Raw genomic sequence first — 15,687 nt, 5'->3', positions numbered from 1 at the left:
TTAGTACTCCACTTATTGTTTCTCATGTGGTCTTCTTGGAAACTCGTCCAAACCATGTCTCTTAAAGCGGCGTACTCATCCTTTGCCAGCATTCGTACATACATCTGTCACCATCTTCCCTCTGCTCTCTTATTCCTCATTCCTTTCTGTTTTCTCCTCTTTTCCTTTTTTGATATGTTACCATCATGCCATCTATGTTCAGTAAGTTACCAACACCATGTACTTTTATCCGGTGTCACGATTGTGTCTAGCTCGCCAGAATTGAATGCATATAATCAATACAGACATGAATCCCGAGCGTAGTCTTTTCAGATTTTCAGTAGAAATACTAACGTACACTTTCTCTCTATAACTACTTTATACAAACTGGAGAGATCCGTTGAAAAATAACATGTCCTGTATATGAATTTGAAAAAAGGGAAGCGTATAGAAAGGAAAGCAGAACACGTAACTTATACATAATAATGGGAAAACCATATTTGACGGTCCAAAGATCCTATCACTAGGCTCACCTATACTCTATCATCAAGCTAGAAACAAACGTGATTGGCAAACGTTATGATGTATTTGGCACAACCACCTTACCATTCATTCTCTGAATGACATTATGTGTTGGATGGTGGGTGCGTTTTTCGCCAATGTTGTTCGTTCTGTTGATAGATAAAATAAGGATCGCGGGATGGATGAGGCGGTCAAGTAATGATTTAGGTGAATATTTTAGATAGAAAGATAGATAGACGATAGGAAAAAGATATCATAGAATATGATAGGATGATGGAGAGGGTGATTACGAATCGATACAATTGAATTTATCGATTTGTGTAGATTTGCGTTATTGATTTGGATTTGATTTGTTCATGGTTTGTTGAGTTTTTGGGGCCGACTTTCATAGTCAACGTATACCCCGTGTCCATACCTTACTCGAAGAGTAGGTTTTCCTTCATACCGAACTTCCTCTGCTATTCTGCCTCTGCCCACCTAATCAAACAAAAAACGAAACGAAAACAAACAAATATACAGCGAAGTGGGTTTTAATATGCCATCTATGTGGCGGCGCTGCATTTTGGAGGTTTTTTCGAATTTTTAGTATGTTGATAGGGTAGGGCTCGAAAAGGGGAAGAGAGGAATGTCGATACATGTGGAGTGGAGAGGGACTCGGTATAGTTGCGTGAGAGTTGAGTCGGAGAAAGAGTTGATAGGTTTTGATATGTGCAGGATATATCAGAATTGAAAAGACAACGAAAAACGAGGGATTGAGTTTAAAAGTCTCGATGAGGCGCGATAAGCAAACCTCTGTTCATTTGGGAGTCGACCAATACGAATATCGATCGACTAGATGAGACTACCTGATTCGGCTCGCTTTTGAATCCTATTCTGCGCGCGGGCGATAGCAGGTGAAACACCTTGTCGCTTGGCGTCCACCAAGGGACCATCACAGTGAATGCCTTGTCGGTGACGTTCAAGATCATGCAATCGGGAGAAACCACGTTTGCACGATGTGTGAGGACATTGATAAGGTTTAGGTCGAAGAGGGTTATGGGTTTGTACGTGAGACTATTGAAAAAGTCATGTCAGCTGTATTCGACTATCTTCTGATGCAGTTTGGACTCACCTTTAAATTGAAAGCCCTAGCGAAAGCCCTACCGCAGATCTGACACTTGTGCCTCTTCTTGGGATCATCAGGTGTTTGACCGGGAACATAACCTCGACCACCACCGTGAGCGTTCGGAATGGACATACCAGGTATGACCGGTTTGAGTTCGTCAGAACCTTGTCGTCCGGGAGATGTGTACTCGGCGAGTTCGTCTTCGCCTTCGTGCTCACTACCGTTGTTCGACGAGGCTCGACGAATCATTGGTGACTGCTCATGGGCAACAAAGGATGGCATGCTAGTCGACGTGGACGTCTTTGACATTTGAACCGGAACAAAGTTTGGTATCCCAGGGTAGACAGGGGTGGAAGGGTAAGGAGGGCTGTTTGAAGACAGCGTCGATATCGATGGTCGCTGAATGGGAGCGAAAGCCTGAGCGGCAGCATCGAAAGAGGTTCGGTTACTACTGGGAACATAGTATTGTGAAGTTGAGATGGATCTTTGCTGTTGGGCTTGCACTCGAGCTACGTCTGCAGCCTGAAGATGGGCTTGCGCTTGTGCATGAAGAACAGCTTGAGAAGATTGAGGATGGTATGTAAAGGATTCTGGAGCGGGAGCCCAATTGTTTACTTGTTGACCCATACCATAGTATGAAGGATTGGCGAGACCTTGAGGTTGGTAAGCGAACATGTTGTTGTTAGCGTCTTTGTATAAAGACGGTTGGGGGATATTGCCAGAACCGGGCATCAAGAGGTCGTCGGGATTATCACACGATGCGAAGAAAGCGTCAAATGATTCGTCTTGATTTTGCTGGGCAACGGCTCGATCGGCTTCGGCTTTGGCTGCAAGTGCCTTGTAGTGAAGGTATCGCTGAAGGTGATGAGTGCTCAAAGCCTCGGCAGTATCTGCGTCACTGTTATTGATGGAAGACAGAACGGGAAGTTGTGGGATATCACTGAATGACAATATCGGAGAAACAAGTTCAGTGGAAGAAGGAGTACTGGAAGCAAGGGGCGACAAATCAAGGGGTATGTTGAGATCGAAATCGACTGGATATCTTGGTGTCTCTACTTTATCATCCACAGGTAGCGCGTCAAGTAAAATTGATCGAGGGGAGCAATGGGTGAAAGAATCAAGATCGAATTCTAAAGCACCGTTATCAGATGAAGAAACAGAAGGAGGCGGTGATGGAAAGATGAAGCCTGCAGAGGAGCGAGGGACGACTTTGGTATCGGTACTGAAGAGGAAAGGGCCGAGAGAAGGATTATTGGCCGTCGATGACATGGGACGGATGGGGTCGAGGGGTAGGTTTGATGTATACAAAGGATAAATATCTATATGTAGATGCTATGTCAGTGATGATTGGTTTTTTGAGATCGAGATTGAAGATACGAACGGGTTGTTTATCTGTTGATTATGTGTAGAATGAGGATGTTGTTTGTCAATCAATTTTTCTACTTCAGTGCTATATTTGGGATGGAGTGATCTGTTTAGGTTGAAAGGGAAAACAAGGGGGCGAAGGGCGAATAAGAATATAAAGGAATGGGTTATAAGTTTTTTTCTTTCTACGTATGTATGGTTTGCAGGGATTTGGCGTGTGAAAGCTGCAAAGGTGAAAAGAGGGTGTGGTAATGAGGAAATGACACCCAAGGTGAATGAAAATGTGGAATAAGTGAATGAACTGATGGAGTGAAGTGCAACAGGAGGAGACCAGCAGGAGGGGAAAAGAAAGAGAAAAAAAGAAGGGAAACAAGAAGGTGAATGAGGAGTGGTTGAAGGGAGAGAGGGGGAAGGAAGATCGAGGCGGTGCATGTTTTTTTGGTCTCGAACATTCAGTGACGTGATTCACAACATATGATCAACCGTTTATTTTCTTACCCTTTTCCCCTTTCCCTTTGTTCTCTGTCTCTCCCCTTCTGTAAAGGGGGATATTTCCCACCGCTCCTCGCCCTTGTACCTCTCGCCCCTCGTTCTCCCGGCCGCGGGATAATTCCCATTTCACTTCACGAACCAAAGCACGAACGCCGAAACACTCTTATTTTTCCGAGGAACAGGAAATCTGTTGACTTACGTCGTGTGGCACTTTTGAGATATTGGCTATTTATGGAATTTCATCTGTTTTTCACTCAGTGATAATTCGAGAATATCGCTGGCACCCGATATAAGAACCGTAGAAAGTGAACGCGATGCAGTGCAAATTTGGTCTGCGACTCGCTTAGTATAAGACTGGACGGTGTCATCGTTCAAATTGTGAGATCGCGTTCCATGAAGCTTCAACGACAGCTGTTATGGAATTGGGGTTTTGGATGGTATGTTGTGAAACGAGGTCCGGATGAGACAGCGTGTAAGTAGAAGGAGTTCCAATCTCGGTTGTATGGGCGATCGAGCCTCCTTCAGGATGTACGTCTCATACATTCGCAAAGACAGAAACAAGTGTAACTGCATTCAGTTCTTAGTGGCAGATATCAACCTGCTTGATTATTTTGTGGCACTGAGGGATACATATTCGAGTGGATACATGACGTGAAATATGAAACATGACTGCACCGAACTAGAAAAACCCTAGATACGTATTAGATTTGGAAATTCAAGCATCTTCATATCCGTTAATTGCGGATTGTCAGCACATATCGTATGCGTATCCTGAAGCGAATGTGCAGTTTCAGACCTTTGGTTGCCATCTAAACTTTTACTGTTAACGGCCGAAAGGAATTTCGTGATATTTTGCTGGATTATGTAAAAAGTCATTGCAACATGCTTTTTTCGTTCCGATAACTTTTTGCTACGGATAGCGATGCGATTTTTCGGTTTGTACTGCGTGTCGGTCATCGAAGTCATCGATGTGAATCTTGATCACATCTACTTCACAATTGCTGTACGTGAGGTTTCATAGCAACGACTCGAAAGCTCTGACATTTGGTGATGAAGTTAAACCCCGCCTGCGGTGAATCTGATTGTGCGTTTGTGTGGTTGATATGCCAAAACGGAGATAACTCGCTCAACTCCGCTCACTCGAACGCGTCTTTGTAAACCCAAGCAAGAACACAAGAAAATCATTTCCACTGGTCCCGCAACTGATTTTTCGTATATCGTTGACGTTAGTTCGATTGAGAAGGTCGTATTAGCGTACTAACATGGCAATACCAATATCGACACCCAGCGGTACCGACTCGGAGATCGAGGCTGGACCTTCTACACGTAGATATTCGTTAAGCCAGACTTTGTCAGCTCATAACAGGAGTGTAACGGCTTTGAGGTTTTCTAATGATGGATCAGTATTAGTGAGCGCAGGCGAGTGGGTTTTCCATTTCAAGCACATCCCTGAAGTACCTCACTGATATCTGGTATTGGCGATGATAGGCGCAGACGGATGGTTACATTTCTGGTGAGGATCAAACCCAATCCATTCTCCTAGAGTTGGAAATGATATTTATCACTTTCACATAGGGATCCGGAGAATGGTGATCACATTCGAGGATTTCGAGCACATAAAACAGGTTCGTCAAGTCTTCGATAGCCGTCAATTCAAGTGATAATAGCGGATCCCAGCTGACGAGTAGAGATTGCAAACCTTCCATAGGAATAAACGATATTTCAATTTCACCTGATTCATTATACGTTTCGACTGCATCTGACGATTCTACTTCACTCATACATTATTTGACACCACCTCCATCTTCGTCAAACGCAACACCTGACCCCGCTTTAGGTTCACATTCCAATGGAGAGGCAGGGTCAGAAGCACCGCTGAGGATATTGACTGGACATACAGCTCCGGTGTTGTCTATTGCTTTTTCGCCTAAATCGAATCTATTGGTCACTGGAAGTTTTGATGAATCTGCGATTATATGGGATGTGAAAAGGGGAAGAGTTTTGAGAAGTCTACCTGCTCATGCCGATGCTATTTGGTGTGTAGGCTGGGATACAGAAGGCGGGATGGTTCTGACTGCAGGTGCAGATGGATTAATGTGAGTCTGAATACGATTTTACCATCGTCGAGTGTCATTTGTTGGAAATCCAAGTAGAAATGTTTTCGATGCGGTCATGATATACTTTGATTCTACATGGGGTGAAAGGCGATAATCTCATTGAACATCCATGACACGAGTGACAATCTCAGCTGATCATTTATTGTAACGCATGCCAGACGATTGTGGGATGTCAATACTGGACAATGTCTTAAAACTTTGGATAACGATACCAACTCTCCTGTGTAAGCATTTCCATTTATCAAGGCTGAAGAGGCATGCTCAAGCACAGCTGACCCATGAAATTCCTTGATATGTATGTAGGTCATATGCGACTTTTACACCATCATCATACTTCTTATTATCTTCAACACTCTCGTCGACACTACGAATATATAATATACATACTTCCAAAGTATTGAAGACGCTTCAAGCTCCTGGATCTTATATAAGTGAAAAATATCCTTGTCCAGCGATAGTATTCACAGCTCCTCAACCTCAACCTACACCAACGTGTCAATCCTCGGATCGAGCAGGCAATGATGTTGACGTGAATATGGACGTAGATGGCGATTCAGACGGGACGGAGACACAAAAGCGGGTCGATGGAAAGAGTGAAGAGGGGAAGAAAAAAGAAGCTTGGACAGTATCAGGATCTGAAAATGGTAAAATCATAATATGGGATTTACAATCGAAGAAATTGATACAGATCTTGCCAGGTCACACGAATCCTATAGTGGCTATTGCTGTGAGTTTTTAAGTGTTTGTCCTTGGACAAGATGATGTTGATATAGAGCGTGACAAGGGGGAAATATTCAGATAATTTGAAGTAAGATGAACGGGAGCTAAATTTGTCTTGTTTCCCATCATTGCTTAGGTACACCCTAGTGGACGATTGTTAGCTAGTGGTTCGCTGCAACCTGATAAGACGATCAAGTTATGGAGGGTGGATTGAGAGATTTTAGTACATTATGATTCAATGATGGCAGACCTGAAGAGCCAAGAGGACGTGGACGACTTTGATCAGGCAGATAAGTCCCAAAATCAAAGAAAAATGTTTGTTGTTGTACATATACGAATATACTCAGAATTGAGGTCATACCACCATTGGGGGATTAGATGTCAAATGAGTTCAAATAAACAGAGCAGCTTTTGCACCTTACTCAAATCTTAGTGATAATGCATCATAAACCGATTTTACCACTTTTACCTCTTACACCTTTCCAAACGTTATCAACCCAATCTTTTTCTTCTCTATCGATCAAGACGAAATCGCCTCCAACGGAATTTGATGGTTGTGATTGTGATTGAGAGTCTTTCTTTTCGAAGAATAAACCTTTATTGGGTGAGTGATTTGTAGGAGGAGGTAAATTAAGTATCTTGGCTGTTGTTAAAGATATAGGAGATGAATTTGCAGTTGAATTGGACAATGGATGCGGTGTTTGCTGATTTCGATTAGGTGTTTGAGGACCTACATTATTCATTATGGCGTTATTGTTGGAAGAGGAAGAAGGACGATAGATTGATCGTTGAAGTGATTGGGAAGGGCTCGAAGGATTATGTGAAGGTGATGAAGGTGAATATGAGCGTGTCTATAAAATTGGATTATCAAGGTTAGCAAATCGTTAGGAAAAAAGTGCATGTGTCATATCAAGTCAAAAGTCCAGACGTGATATAAGCCGAGTATATATCTCATCTTGAAGCTAAAAGCAAGGGTGTGACAACAGCCAATTTTGCGAAATGGTGTATTTGTTTATTCGAACTTACCAGTGGAGAAGTAACTTTTGAAGGTGTCATTACCAAACCTTCCCTGACAGGCGGTATATATGTTGAAGGATATTGGATTGATACTATAGCTTCGATTATATTCCATACCATTATGATCTGAATTATGAATTCTGCGATTCAGGGGAAATAGGTGTGGACGAGGTCAAAGTCAGCTTAGCTCAGATCTGATCAGATTTAACGAGATTAATTAGATCATAGATCGTTTTCAGCTGTGAGATATAGTGAAGCTGAATCAAGGTTCGTATACTATCTCCACGTCCAGATGATGAGTTTTGAGTCTAATTTCACTTCCCGACCTACATCCAATTCCAACCCAGTTCCAATCCCATTTTCACTTTCAAAATTCAATCCTCTAGTGAAATCAAGGGATTTGAACTCACCAATGAGATATAGAGAATTATCAGTCCAGCTCCCTTCCCTTCCTTTTCTCTTCTGCAGTCCATCACCTAGCTTGACTATCAATGTCCTGATAGTCAAATACGGGGCAAAGAAACTCCTCAATGAGAATAAAAATAATACGAATAAGTTTGATTTCAATCGCGTCTTAGATAATGGCGGTGAGAGTGGTCTTAACACTGATGATAGCCCGAACGGTAATTTACTAGAGGAAGAGGAAGACGATGACATCCTCGCCAATACCTGCTGAGTGAATCGAGATGTGTCACGGAGAAGAAGAGAATAGTAGTGATATAGTAGTATTCTCAACTTTGCATGTTGATTCAACGTGACGAACAAAGTGAGTGATATCGAATCATCACGGAGTTATCCCTGGATCTCCACTGGATGTACACGGGGTAAATTCAATTGATCATATTCCTAGACCAAGAGCATATACATATTACATGGCTTGTTATTAACAATAGTACAAAAGTGATGGCATTCGCAAACAAGAGAAGAAGAAGAACTTTCTTTCCTTCCTTCCTTTTACTTGTTTTCCAGAAATGTGAAATATACAATTGTAAGCTTGTCAGATATCCATCCACCAACGAGACAACACCAAGATTGTCACAATTCCAGTTCTCACTCATCAACCACAATTGCATCTTCCGGCGTTGAACCTTTCCTCTCCCTAAACTCTACTGTCGGACTAACGATTATTTGTTCCTTGCCATTCTCATTGTCTTCTGATAGATCCATAGGGGACATCTTTCTTTTCTTGGCACCCGAATCCGAGCCTGGACCTGTAGCCGAATCCGAATTAGACCTGGATCGGATGGTTTCCTTGGCATCGCATCCAGATGCCGAGGATACAGTATCTGCTGCGGCCACTGAAGGCAAAGCGACAATTGGGATATCTTGATGTTGTTGCACCTGGTCGTCTTCCGGTATTTCCTTGATGTTATCAAGAATAGGTGACGAATGACGATGAAACGATGCATCTGTGTCGGCCACACGAGGCGTCGTAGAAAGTAGTGGAATCGCGTATATTTCGTCTTCTGCAATCTGGATCGAGATTTCCTCAGTGGGTGGTAATACATGAGGTGGAGGTTGTCTAGGTGATACCGTCTTCGCCAGTGCCGATTGAGTAGGTGTAGGTTGTATATCGTCTTCCTTCGAAGCAGGCGGTTGATCATCAATCTCGATCACTGTTCCTGTTCCTTTCGTGATAGCGGAAGGGTGATGTCCATTTGAGTGCAGTTGTGAACCATGGTGATCCAACACACCTGTATGTGAACGAGGATGATCGAGCATAACTTTTGGTGGACTTGGTTGAGGCGGTAATGGATTTGATATAGTGGCAGTTTGAGGTCGAGGTATTATCGGGTATTGAACAGGTGAAGGATAAGCAGTTTGTGGCTGACCAGAGGTATGAGTATGATGATTTTCTTGTAAACCATTCGTGGAATTTTGATTCCTTGATAAGGATGATGGTGTTGGGTATCCATTACTTTGATTCATTTCAGGCATAGACGTGGACGTAGAATGAATCTGTTCATGAGTAGTGCCATTACAATTGACATCGGACGGTCTGATTTTTCTCTTCTTCCTTGAATTTTCACTATTACCATTCGCATTGACATTGACATTGACATTACCATTCGCATCGACATCGACAGCTGCATCATCTCTGACGAAATCTTCAGGTAAGATTGGCGGGACGAATTTCGTACATTCCAGAATGATGACATCTGTTGAAGGCTGTAAAGTCGATATTATTGGTAGTTCAGAATATTCATTGATTGTAGATCGATAGTCGATATATTGATCCGTACCGAATTGTTCTATATAGATATACAACAGAAAGAACGTTAGGAAGGTACTCATACTGTACTGTACTTTTCCTTAAATGAAGTTGATTTTCACTCACCTTTCATTTGTACTCTGACTTCAACACCTTTCATATAATATTTAGCTTCTTTGACTGCACAACAGGGACATCTCCAAAACTTATTACCATTATTGATAGGATTTTCTTCTTCTTGTGAGATTGATTGAACTGATAATTCCACGGGGGCTTTGACACACGCCAAGTGATATCCTTGAGAACATTTCGAGCACTCAATTGTATTCTTTCCATATCGTATGGTTTCATTGTCGTGATTGTCGTCATTTGCCATAGTACATATACAATGGAATTCTCTTGGATACGATTGTGATATGATTAATCTCGGTTTTCTTCCTCTTGTCCTTGGTTTATCTTTTTGATGTGAAATACCATTTTGATTTAATATTGTCGATGATGACGATAATAGACCATTATGATATTTGATAGCATTTTGTAATCTTGTAAATAACCATTTGATGAAAACCACTTTATCATTAGTTTCAATGTTGACAGCTTCCAGTAATAAAGGTAAATTGTATATTTTTCTAATTGAATGTTGGATTTTTTCAATATCTAAAAAAGGTTTTGCTAAATTCCTATGATCGATAATCTGTAATATTTTACTTGAGAATCTTAAAGTTATATCAACTATTTCCTGTGCTATCTTGAATTCTGTAGGTACGATTTTGAAATTCCATCTTTCTGAGAATACGATGGTTGCGAAATCATTTAATGAAGGTGATAATCCAGGTAATAATCTTTGACACATTTCGCATTGATATGGATTATTTGCGTATTTGGGTAATATCCCAACACATCTTGGATGATATTCACCTTGACAATTTCGACATGTGATCATAATTGCTCCAGATGTACCTCTACAGAAACAAACAAATTCATCGTTGGGTTCATCATCTTCTGGTGACAAATGAGATTCAAATTCTCTTTTCAGGTAAGTCATCGTACTTGATAATTTCGATGATTGTATCTCTAATATGTTTGACATCTCTTCTTGCCATTGAGCGTGATGGTCAAGTTCAGCTTGAAGTTCGTCAATCTCAGGTATCACAACTCGATTGATAGGTGCAGAAGATGTAGACACATTCTTGCATAATCGCGAAGCGGCCAAAGCGGATCCATTGGCAGAAAGGAAATTCTTAGCTGAGCTTTGCCAGTTCAAAACTGTCTTTCGGATACTTTCTAATTGTCGCATCTTGTCCAATGACACAGGAACCAGTTCTTTACCTTCAATCAATTCTGAAATATCTTCAATCTTGATAGTGGGTGCGTTGAAAAGCGTATCGACGGCTTTTAACCATTCGGCACCTTTTTCTCTTCGCAATTTAAGTTCTGATACAGTCGGATGATTTTCTGGTATATCATACTCTTCTGCTTGTTCGAGTAATTTGACAGTATCTCCATATTCGAGGGTTCTATCATCTACCTCCTCTTCAACTTTCTTGAACCATGTCAACCTATTGACAATATTGTTGATGTGTGATATTTCAGGTACGTCGACGTTCAAACTTTCACCTAGAATAAGTAATGTCTTGCATTCTTCCAAATCCAGTTCATGATCTGGTGCTGACATCATAATAGAAGCTTCAGATTCGAAATGTGAAATGTTGTTGAGTAACTGTCTGAGTTGAGGTATTTCCGGTGCATCGAAAGCTAATTTTCCAGCTTCTTTGTCGAGTTCCAAGAGTGTTTCGTATCTCCCATCGGTATTCATGTCTTCATCCTCATCCTCATCTCTCTTACCTTTCCTTCTTCTACCAGCTGTTTTCCTAGTGACCAACACCGACACTCTTTCTACCCAGCTGTTGGCTCGATCTACTAAGGCTCGCAGGCTTTGAACTTCAGGCATCGGATAAGCGATTTTTTCTCCATCCGCTACTAGAGCACGCATGGATTTCAGTGGAGGTCGAGGTGTTTCCAATAAAGCATAGAGTCTAGCTCGCCATGCTGCAGGGTGAGCAGCTCGAGCTACAACAATAGCTAAAATCTCTTCTAGTTGAGCTTCGGTATATCGTTTTCGCATGGTTCGTTTGGATTTATGACAAGAGCAAAGTTGATCGGCGTGATCAAGACAGGATACCAGTTTCGTGCAAGTACAAGTAATCTGTGCGAGGTAGCAGAACGATTTGCAAATAGCGCATTGGTATTGATCTTCTAAACTATCTTCCTCGATCTGAGTTTCGTGTAAAGATGGATAAGCGATTCGTAATTTATCTCGTCGACGAGTCTCTTCTGCCACCATCTGCGTGAGGTTGTCCTTTAACCTTTTTGCCAAGCATCAGCTTTTGGCACCTATCGACCGTGAACAGGTCACCTACCACAGTGCAGTCCGGATCGTCTCTGAGTATAGCGTTATGGTGATCAGCAACTCATTGTGTGAGAAAACTGGTGGTTTTGAATGTTCTTGATATCGCATGACCGCTAATTTCCCATCCGATAACCAATCAGGCAATGCGAAATTGACAGCTTCGTTCATGTTGATCTATAATCCTTACTGTATCAGCATCATTCTCGCGAACGCTAACTCAAATGAGAACTTGACTTACACCATGATTGAATCCACAATGATAAGCTTTTGGGAATGTGATGACGAACTCATTAGGTCTTTGATCACATGCAACAACTTTAACACCTGCTTCTTTCACTCGACCAGGATTCATCATCGTTACCAATTGAAACAATAATCCGGGTTGTTGTTCGAATAACTCAGGAGCTTCAGATTTCATAGCTTGTTCAAACTTTTCCGCATCGGAGCCAGGTATCCCATACCATGTTTTAGTTTCTCCCCAATACACTGTTCGACAACACCATGAGCTTGACAAGAGATAGCGAGATCTGGGAAGGTTGAACTCACTATAATTGACGCTATACGTATAATGATCTTCGTTATGCCAGCAAAATGTGGAAAACATCATTCCGAGGTAAATCCACGGAACTGTCATACCTGAGATATCTGATCGGATATAGCGCAATAGACTATTTCAAGTATCTTAGCGTCGCATGAACTAAATGGATCATCAACTCACGAATCAGGTAAGATGGGCATATTATTCAAGTTCCATCCATCAGCAGCATACGAATCCAATGGATGAGTTTCCATCGTTGGTCCAGCACTGAAACCAAGGAAATAGACCAATCAGCTGAAAACCCCAGATTATGCAGGATGATAACGTACCTTCCATGGGTTGTAGAATGGACATCGGCACCGTACTCGACGTCCACGGTATCCGATTGACTTTCGGTTAACCTCCAAAATTCTCTCTCAACGTCATCCTCCGTGACTGAGACTTTACCGAAATTCCTTGCAAGCGGATTCGAATTCGATATCTGCGTTGAGGTTTGACTATTATTCCTGGGTGGCGAGGATGTAGATGAAGATGGAACGGGTCGATGACGATTCCACCAATGCCAAGAAAACGATGAATCTCTAGCCTGGAAAGAAGCTATTGAGTGATCTTCACCTTCTTCAAAACCGAAATCGTCACCTTGACTCAAGAGACACGAGGTACAAAACCACTCTTCGTTGGTCGGGACAGACGCAAGTGGCGGATCAAGACAGTATGTATGAAATCCTGAATCACGATCGATTCAGTGAACTGGAATAGGTGGTGTTTATTCCAGAGAATCCACTCACCCCGATCACAGCCATCACATAGAAGAATCTTCTCAGCTGAATGACCAAATCGACAGATCTCACACACCTGGAGGAGAGTCTCCTTGTCAGCATAATGAAACTTTTATGGTTTTATTCGCAATAATCCACTTACATCTCCCTTTTTGTACTCTGGTGTTTGATTTTTACGGTTCTTGGGTGAGCCTTCTGAAGACGAATCAGCATCGCTCAATTCGCTCTCACTACCATCTCTTGTCGAAAACCCTGGAACCTTTATCTTCAGTGTTTGTGAAGATGCAGAAGACGGTCTTTCGATTTCAGCTGGAGCTGCCAAACCATTCGACAAAGTTAACGGCGTAGTCGTCAAGGGCGATCCTTGGTTACCAGCACTGATACCAGCCATTCGACTACTGAATCTAGTCTTTGGGCTGATCTTTACAGATCCCATTCTTCCCGCTGAACGAGGCTGAGGTTGGGTAGGTGAGAGCGGAATATCCGTCGCAAAAGCTGGTGGTCTTGAATTTCCATTTCCATTGATGTTATTCGTGAGAGGAGTCAAAGGTGATACGGATATTGATTTTGCTCTAACAGAGTAGTTATCAAATGGAAGTATGATTGTGATATAAGCATCTCTAACTTGATTTGACCAAGAAGATTTATATCCTAAAGAATCTGTAATTTTATTCCAAGATTTTGTTCTATCTAATTCCAAATGACCGCCTGATTTGTTAACTTCTTTTCTCAATTGCCATAAATCTAAAGGTTGTCTGTCTATTTTTGGTATAGTGACTTGACCATCACTTGATTGATTATGGAACATTGATAGCTGATCCAAGAAATTGATTTTAGCTCTTGATGCAGCTTCCAATTGATTTAAACGTTGTAATCTAGTTTTAAATCTAAATTTTTCTGAATCAAGTGTAAAAGGCATTTTCCATCCTTCTGGGGGGACTATTTTACATATACCAAAAGGTTTAGCTTCTTCACTTATCGAAGCGATATATCCCATCGTATCTTTGAATTGTTCGATAGTCGGATAGTAAACTGGACACTCTTCTATACCGAATAAACGTGGGGCGGTCCTTGTAGGGGGATGACGTGGGGCTTCTTGGCGTACAGTAGAAGGATTGAAAGATGGATTGATCATAACAGGTTTATGTAATGGATTCCTCGATGAAGAGGGTCCTGATATAGGTTGAGGTAAAGAAGAAGGTTGGACTGATGTTGGTAAAAAAGAAGTTGCAGTAGGACCAGAACTGATTTGTATAGGTGTACCTGCTCGATCTAATTTAGTTAAAGCTTCGACTTTGGATCGACGTTGACTCCTTTGTAGTTCTCCTTCATTAGCGAAGAATGTTGGCGCGGGTAGTACTTCTGGATAATGAAGTGAAGATGTATATGTCGGTTTACGTCTATTTGATTCTGATGGAGAAGCTTTTATGGATGGTCTAGAGTTTGACAATTGATCGCTCCCATCACCGATACCGTTACCATTGACATGACCATTAGGAGTACCTCGGGGAGTTCTCGGTTTCGTCAGACTTCCCATTCGAGTTCGTGTAGGATAGGATGTCGGATTCGCCGTCGATGTTGTAGTATTCATCGTTTCTTGTCCTTTCTGAGGCGTTGTCGATACAATCGGAGAACCTAATTCGACTGCAGGTGCAGGTGCAGGTGCAGGTGCATTCACAGACGCAGATGCCGGTTGTATCGATGTGGAAGATGACACCTGCATTATTCAAGAAATCGGTGGAGGCGGATTATGCCATACGCAATCAATTGGAAAAGTACAAGTGACAAAGAGGAAACAGGTTAAAGGGAATTAGGGATAAGTATTTACGATTGGTTGACAACAAAAGATGTAAGATATCCCGGATCTAAAGGGACCCCCCCGAGTTGGTTCTCTTGATTCGAGAGGTTTGAATGGGTTTTGAGTGTATGCGAGCTGATTAGGAAGAGACAGATATACCGATAACCGAATGTTGGATCTCTCTCACTCTGGTCTCATCGTAGTATGCATTTCTTTTCTCTTAATCGTATATAACTTATATTAACGGTCCCGGAGCATTTCTCCACATGTAATTTATTCATTACACTCATTTTAAGATCATCATCTGTCCCCACAACGTGGATTTGATTCCGTTCGCCTAATCAATCGGTCTCGGCCCTCCTATGTAGCACAAACAAGGAGCTGTTTATTTCATGGTGCACGCGTCTAGAGTGAACTAGATTTCACCCTCAAACAATTCATTCATATGGTGAGAAATCATTCCTCATCCAAGATCAGTAACGAGCAACCTCTCCTTCAATATCAAGGGAAACGTCACTGGGAAGGGATTATTGAGGACGGTAGACAGACAAGAGGAGTACCATTCAAGTAACAAGTCGGAGTCCAGGCTCTCTCGATCAGAATTGTCCCTTTCTCCCTAATTCTATCTTGTCT

The 15,687-nt window shown here is 42.0% G+C and overlaps 4 protein-coding genes across 4 annotated transcripts; 1 reads left to right on the top strand and 3 right to left on the bottom strand.

The window, feature by feature from the left end:
- Window positions 1-1,332: 1,332 nt before the first annotated feature.
- Window positions 1,333-2,875, bottom strand: IL334_001962 (uncharacterized protein; the record flags this gene model as incomplete). The annotated part of the gene is made up of 2 exons (XM_062933710.1): window positions 1,333-1,554; window positions 1,613-2,875. 2 exons carry the CDS (start codon window positions 2,873-2,875, stop codon window positions 1,333-1,335), a joined length of 1,485 nt encoding a protein of 494 aa, XP_062789761.1.
- A 1,850-nt stretch (window positions 2,876-4,725) lies between these two features.
- On the top strand, window positions 4,726-6,514 carry IL334_001961 (uncharacterized protein; the record flags this gene model as incomplete). The annotated part of the gene is made up of 7 exons (XM_062933709.1): window positions 4,726-4,882; window positions 4,952-4,976; window positions 5,039-5,088; window positions 5,172-5,559; window positions 5,739-5,804; window positions 5,884-6,307; window positions 6,437-6,514. The coding sequence occupies 7 exons, from the start codon at window positions 4,726-4,728 to the stop codon at window positions 6,512-6,514; spliced, it is 1,188 nt and encodes a 395-aa protein (XP_062789760.1).
- A 229-nt stretch (window positions 6,515-6,743) lies between these two features.
- On the bottom strand, window positions 6,744-7,974 carry IL334_001960 (uncharacterized protein; the record flags this gene model as incomplete). The annotated part of the gene is made up of 3 exons (XM_062933708.1): window positions 6,744-7,151; window positions 7,327-7,457; window positions 7,728-7,974. 3 exons carry the CDS (start codon window positions 7,972-7,974, stop codon window positions 6,744-6,746), a joined length of 786 nt encoding a protein of 261 aa, XP_062789759.1.
- A 393-nt stretch (window positions 7,975-8,367) lies between these two features.
- On the bottom strand, window positions 8,368-14,847 carry IL334_001959 (uncharacterized protein; the record flags this gene model as incomplete). Its single annotated transcript, XM_062933707.1, has 9 exons — window positions 8,368-9,569; window positions 9,656-11,895; window positions 11,950-12,113; window positions 12,178-12,425; window positions 12,486-12,607; window positions 12,658-12,744; window positions 12,807-13,203; window positions 13,266-13,332; window positions 13,399-14,847. 9 exons carry the CDS (start codon window positions 14,845-14,847, stop codon window positions 8,368-8,370), a joined length of 5,976 nt encoding a protein of 1,991 aa, XP_062789758.1.
- Between the last annotated feature and the right edge of the window lie 840 nt (window positions 14,848-15,687).

The sequence above is a fragment of the Kwoniella shivajii genome, chromosome 2, assembly GCF_035658355.1.
Source record: "Kwoniella shivajii chromosome 2, complete sequence".
NCBI classification, from domain to species: Eukaryota; Fungi; Basidiomycota; class Tremellomycetes; order Tremellales; family Cryptococcaceae; genus Kwoniella; species Kwoniella shivajii.
Note: the sequence above shows the minus strand (reverse complement) of the source record. Positions and strands in the feature narration are given on the sequence as shown.